This window comes from Lissotriton vulgaris, unplaced genomic scaffold, assembly GCF_964263255.1.
Source record: "Lissotriton vulgaris unplaced genomic scaffold, aLisVul1.2 SCAFFOLD_743, whole genome shotgun sequence".
NCBI lineage: Eukaryota > Metazoa > Chordata > Amphibia > Caudata > Salamandridae > Lissotriton > Lissotriton vulgaris.
In genome coordinates, this window is record NW_028254099.1 from 261,718 (window position 1) to 267,717 (window position 6,000).

The 6,000-nt window shown below is 50.4% G+C and overlaps 1 protein-coding gene across 1 annotated transcript in view; it reads right to left on the minus strand.

The window, feature by feature from the left end:
- LOC147660665 (uncharacterized) overlaps positions 1-2,289 on the minus strand; it is a 45,645-nt gene extending 43,356 nt beyond the window's left edge. The window contains exon 1 of the mRNA XM_086951551.1: positions 1,951-2,289. Coding sequence (XP_086807677.1) covers positions 1,951-2,146 — 196 coding nt within the window. The 5' untranslated portion in view covers positions 2,147-2,289. The remainder of the gene's footprint in view (positions 1-1,950) is intronic.
- Positions 2,290-6,000: the final 3,711 nt, after the last annotated feature.

Sequence of the window (6,000 nt, forward strand, 5' to 3'; positions counted from 1 at the left end):
CTTATATGTATTTACCTATGCAACACATTAGCCTGGGTGCTGAAAAATCTACTGTTCTTTAAGATGGAGGGAAAGTAAGCACCAAACTGCGGACACACCAGGTATGGGAACACATGGAGAGAAATATTGCCTTTCAGCTGGAAATGGTATAGTCCAAAGCTCTGTTTTTAATTTAAAAAATCAGGGTCTTCGGTGGTCATATCACTAAAAATAGAAGATTTGAAAAACACAATATTGTCTAGGGTGATTGTGGAAGACAATTTCTGTGGAAGAGAATCTAGAGAATGCTAAAGTGATTCTGGTATTTTACTGACCTCTGCTGGTCGTTTTCTATCAAGAAAGCTAAATAGACAGTTGCCAGACACATAAAAAATAAAGTCCCTCAGCAGAAAGCAATTCTGGTATTTTACTGACCTCTCTACTTGTCGTTTTCTATCAAGAGTTAAACAGAGGCAGTTGAACAGAAAAAAAAGTGCCTAAGCAGAAGCAGACAAGTCCTAGGGTTGATCTCCAGAGCCCACTAGTACATATACATATAAGTATATATTAGACGTCTTCATTTCACGACTTAAAAAAAGAGATGTAATAAAGATATTTCTCCTCGTTATGCCTCCCCTGGGGAGGTGTAGCATTTTGCACATTCCCAGATATACCACTAATTGCAAATCTGGAAAGACACCAAAATCCATTGAGTTGATGCGTGGGAACACCCAGGCTCCACCCATTTCAACATTTTCTATACAAGTACCGGCTTCAATGAAGTGTTCTTTTTTTACGCTAACCTCTGTCTGGCTAGCCTAGTAGATCAAACTTTACGTCAAAAACTATGGATGTTTGTGCTTATCTAAGTGACACCCAAGTAACGCTCCCTTGAAGCAAAATAGCACAAAGGGCTATTTGCGCTGTGAAAAGGGCATTTTTGGCGTTAGAAAGAAAAATACCCTGACACAGGTTTGTACTGCTTTGCGACTAACTAATTTTTTACTTTACTCTGGCACAAACCATCAGTAGATCTGGCCCTAAGTTTATGTTTAGCATGCCGGAGTGTCAAATTAGAAGAAGTATTTGTTATGTTACGATCAACGTGATTAAGGCAAGAATTTTGACTATCCTAATGATCTAACAAGGGGGGGCTTTGCCAATGGCCCACTTTGCCCATTCCTCAAAAAGCCTAAGGCAAACACCTGCTTACTTGGAAGAGTGTATGTTAAAGTGAATTCGTTTTGGTTCCATACAGGGGTCTGTCCTCTCTCTCTGGGGCCTCTGTCACACATCAGAGCCCTTTACCACATCGTTATGATTCCTCTCTTGCAGTGCTTTAAATTAATAGGGACTGTCCAGTAGTGAGTACTTGCACTTCTTTATTTTGGGAAGGTAGACTAGTACCAGGACTTTTCAACTCTGCTGCAATAAATTTAATGGGAAGGTACTAGCACTTCTCAAGAGCAAATGGGCACTCTGACCAGATGGGAGAAGCACTTCTGTATTTCTATTTAAAGAACTGTTCTCTCGTCCGTCCTCAGCCTCTGATCATTGGCCTTATCTTGCCGAGGACGGTTGCCTAGGAATGATTCAATGCACAGTGCTCAGTTATCAAAAAACCCATATGAGTAGCAGAATTTAATAATTTTAGAAATGCTGGGTAATTAATTAAGTTATAGGTTTCTTGTAGGAACAAAACGCGTGAACATCTTTAGTAACCCAAAACGACCACTGACGCCTAAACCCATCATGCATATCAGAATGTGGCGTTTATGGAGTATGGGCAAGTTTTTTGTACTGTAATTACACTTTTACAGCGGTTACCCCTGCGAGGAGCTGTATCACACTCAAGTGCCCACAGAAAGGAGTAGCGTGACAATTCGGGGTGGTGGGGGTAGGAGAAGGGGGCTGGGGAGCGTCCCAAGCCTAAAATACAAAGGTTTGCACATAAACCAGAGGGACACCCACCTGTCTCGTCAGAAGTGGGGGTGCTGGACGAGTGGCTGCGCTTCTTGGACTCGACGCCTGTCTTTGCCTGCTTGTCCTTCTTCCTGTGCTTCTTCTTCTCCACGGAGGCGGTCTTGGAGTGCTGCCTGCTCACAGTCTTCACCTTCACTCCCTCTTGGGCCTCTTCCATACATGCCAGACCCCCGGGCATAGCCATCTGTCGAGGAGGCTTCGGTTCAAACCCGATGCGCCCTGCCTGTTCTGACCAGATCACTGCATTCAAAAGTTTAGGCTGATTCAGACAAACCGTTACACCTATCGCTCGGTGGACAGTGCACGTTTGGTGACGTTGCAATCATAAAGCCCCAGTGACCACCAAAACGCACCGTCCCTGCAGCCAGGAAGGGGGCTCCCCGGCCGCACCCCCGACACCATCAGTAGCGCCTCTCCTGGCTCTAGGCGCCCAGGACCTGCACGATACCCCCGGGGACAGCCCGAGGGGGTCAGATCCAAAGGGAAACATACAGCAGCAGACGGCGGGAGCAGCCGGGAGGCCGCGGTGACGGGGAGCGCTGTGTGGCGGAGGAGGGTCCGGGGCAGGCTTAAGGCCGGGAGCGCAGTAGGGGCCATGTAGCAGCCCTTGAACAGGCGCAGTGACGAGCTAAAGGCATTGTCCGAGGGAGAGTGTCGGGATTAAGATGGCGAGGGGAGCAGCGACCCGGCAACTACAGGTCCATCTCGTCTCCATACCCCCGCAGTCTCTTCCTGCGGCCCCGCGGAGCAGCTCCTCTCCCTCGCCCTGCGCGAGAGGCTTCGAGCGCTCGCGGTCTCCCTCTCAATCACGCACCGCGTGCTATGGACGCTAGGGGTTTCCATGGCGACATTAGAACACACCTACTCCTTCGAACTCATCCGCGTCCCGATCGAAAAAAGTAGTTCAGAGGAAAAAAAGAACATTCCTCAATGACTGTGTGCTGAAGGTTCGGGTCCTTTCCCGATTGCTGATGACTGATTTGGTCACTTTTGCCTGCGCTCGCCGTGTGACTTACTGTAACATAACAGCTACCACCAAGGAGGATTCCAGTTCAGAGAAACAGGGGCGTTTAATGCAACAAGCCTCTATCTAGGGTGCTCTGTCCATATTTTCGGAACCAACAATCGATGGAAAAGCCAATAAATCTAGCATTGGCTGCCGACTATTTGACATCGAGATGCTTATTTTGTTTATGATGCTTTTTGTATGAAGAGAAAATAATGAGGAGGCCCCCTTAGGTAGTTTGTCTGGGACTAGGGGAAATAGGTATAGAAATATAGAATGTCCCACATTCGTGGATCTATAGGTCCTATTAGTCCAATGGGACTAATTTGCGTGTCGGAGGGTTTTGGGCGGACTTGGTATGGATTTAACAATGATATACAATTGCTGTTTTAATGTGCTTGTATGTAAATAGGCTATCTTGAACCATTTGTAAGCATATTCAAAACCTCAATTGAAAAGACATAGAAAACTTGTACTACAAGGTGATTCTAATCAAAATTAATATGAAAACAGATTGCATTCTGGTAGAAAACGTACAAATTTATTTCTTCAATACAAATTAAAACATGTCGTGGTATTAAAAACAATGATAAAAACATGAATATTAATGCACACAATGTTATACATATAAATAAAAATAGAAATAAAAACAAATTGGGTACATAACAACAAGAATCGAAGGTTTGGGTTTTGTATGAAGACATGCATTGCATGAAAACAAACATAGTCTAAAAGTTTGTTTGTGTACACACACACCACATTGCACCACTAGTCCCCTGATACTGAAGGAGACTAATTTTTGTGTTGATGTGCATTTTGTGCAGGATTGTCATGAAGGGAAAAAACATTCTCTCCCCCATACATACCTGTTTGTTTCTGTACGAAAACGAGGAATAAAATGTCTTCCATGTGATACTTAATGGGGAATGTATTTATGATTACATCTGTACACATGAGTATTCATTGACTACCTTAAAATAGGTGAAAGCATTCCTACCAAGGGATTCCTATATCTGTGGGTTAGTTAGCCTCACTACTGTGTGTGAATGTGCCTTTTCACCACAATATTCCTGCTCCTTATCACAATCAGTATTAAATTTGTGACACCGAGTTTGCAGGGCCCCTCAGAACGCTAATAAGTACCTTCCCTAAAAAATATGCCTAAAAAATGCGAGTGGGGGGCGTGGCCAAGATGGCGGGGTGAGCGGACGCTTCCTCCCGTAGCTCCTCCGGCCCAGCTCGGCTCGAGCCCCGATTCCTGCGCTTCTCTCCCCCCGCGGCTGCTTTGCGGGCGAGAGAACTGTGCCGGAGTTCCTGGGGCGCATTTTGATACTACTCTGACTCCTATCGCCCTGGAGGAAGTGCCCTGAAAGTTTATTCAAAGATCGGACCACGGAGAAGAGCCTGGATCGGACCACGGAGCGGAGCCTGGGAGGCGGAGCGTAGTGCGGCGCTGTCCGAGCGCTTCGGCTGGGCTGGGTGCTGAAGACTGGTGGTCCCGAGGGATCGGACCCGACGTGCTCCGCGGAGTACAGGAGCCCTCCGGCCGGAGCCTCCGTGACCAGAGTCACCGCTGCACAGCGGACCCAGGACCCTCGCGGGCGCTCTGCCCCATCACCACTGATATCGGTGTGTGGTGCTACGTGGCTCCCGGACCTGGAGGCAGAAGACGGAGGCGTTTGAGCGGCGGCCGATCTGGGTGCACCCGCTGGTACAACTGTGAGACACTGGCTTTGAATTTTCCTGGCCCATTGCAACCCGAGGGTCGCCGGCGGTCTTGCCGGCCTGGGCCGTCCTCCCTGGTTTCGCCCTGCCGCCATCTTGTCGCTGGGGAGCTGGAGCTGGCGACCCTCACCCGCGCCTTTGCCGAATAGGTGCCTACTTTCGCCCTGGCTCCTGCACTAACTTCCTTGGGAGTGAACCACTGAAGGACCCTGCCTCTGGCCCTGTTTACCACCCTGGTCAGTACTATGATCGTCTCGCCCCGGCCTGAGCCGCCATTTTGTCACCTGTGACGCATCAGCCTCGTCTCCAGCGGGGTCTTCACATCTGGTGCCCACGAGCGACTGGACGCATCTACGGCGGCCAGCCCTGAGCTTTGCCCGCTGCTGAGGCCAGGATGACTGGGAGAGGAGGCGCGAGAAGGGGAGACCGCACTCTACCAGACTTGCTCAGCAGGGCCCAGCAGCTGCGGGACAGGACACAACCGTCCCCGGGGTCCTCTCGGGCCTCGGCAGACGCCACTGGGGGCGAGCCACCGGTCACGAGGTCCTTCATGGAGGACTTATTCAGCTCCCTCAAAGAGGACTTCCAGACGCTCAAGACCGAGGTGGCCAGCGAGGTCCGAGAAGTGCGCAGAGAGGTCGAGGGCCTTGGCGAACGTGTTGACACGGTGGAAACGGCAGCCCAGCGCCGCGATGAGGAGATAGTCCATCTCCAGCAAGACGTTCTCCGCCTACGGGAGCAGTGTGTCGAGCTCCAGGCCCACTCTGAGGACCTCGAGAACAGGTCCAGGCGGAACAATATCCGGGTGCGGGGTGTTCCATCCGCGGATGAGGGAGCGGACCTGGTGGCCTATTTGCAGGACCTGTTCCGGGACATTTTGGGGGAAGACACGGACTTTCCGATCCGTATAGACAGAGCGCACAGAGTGGGCCGCCAGCGCCAGTCCTCGGCACCCCCCCCTGATATTCTGGTGTTCCTGCCGGATTTCCCTTTGAAGGAGCGCATTATGGCAGAGGCCCGCAGGAAGCAGCCTTTAACCTTCAGAGAGCGACCCATGGCGCTCTACCAGGACCTGTCCGCCATCACGCTGCAGAAGCGTAGGTCCTTCCGAATCGCTACGGACTTTCTGCTGGAACATGAGGTTCCCCTACTCCTGGGGTCACCCCTTCCGTCTAATCTTCCGATGGAATGGGGTGTTACACCAGCTGCGCTCCCTCCAAGACGTCTGCGGAGTGTTGGGACTCACAGCCACGGAAGAAGAAGGAGCGACGCCTGCATGGAGACGTCCCGAGAGACGGGGCCGGCGA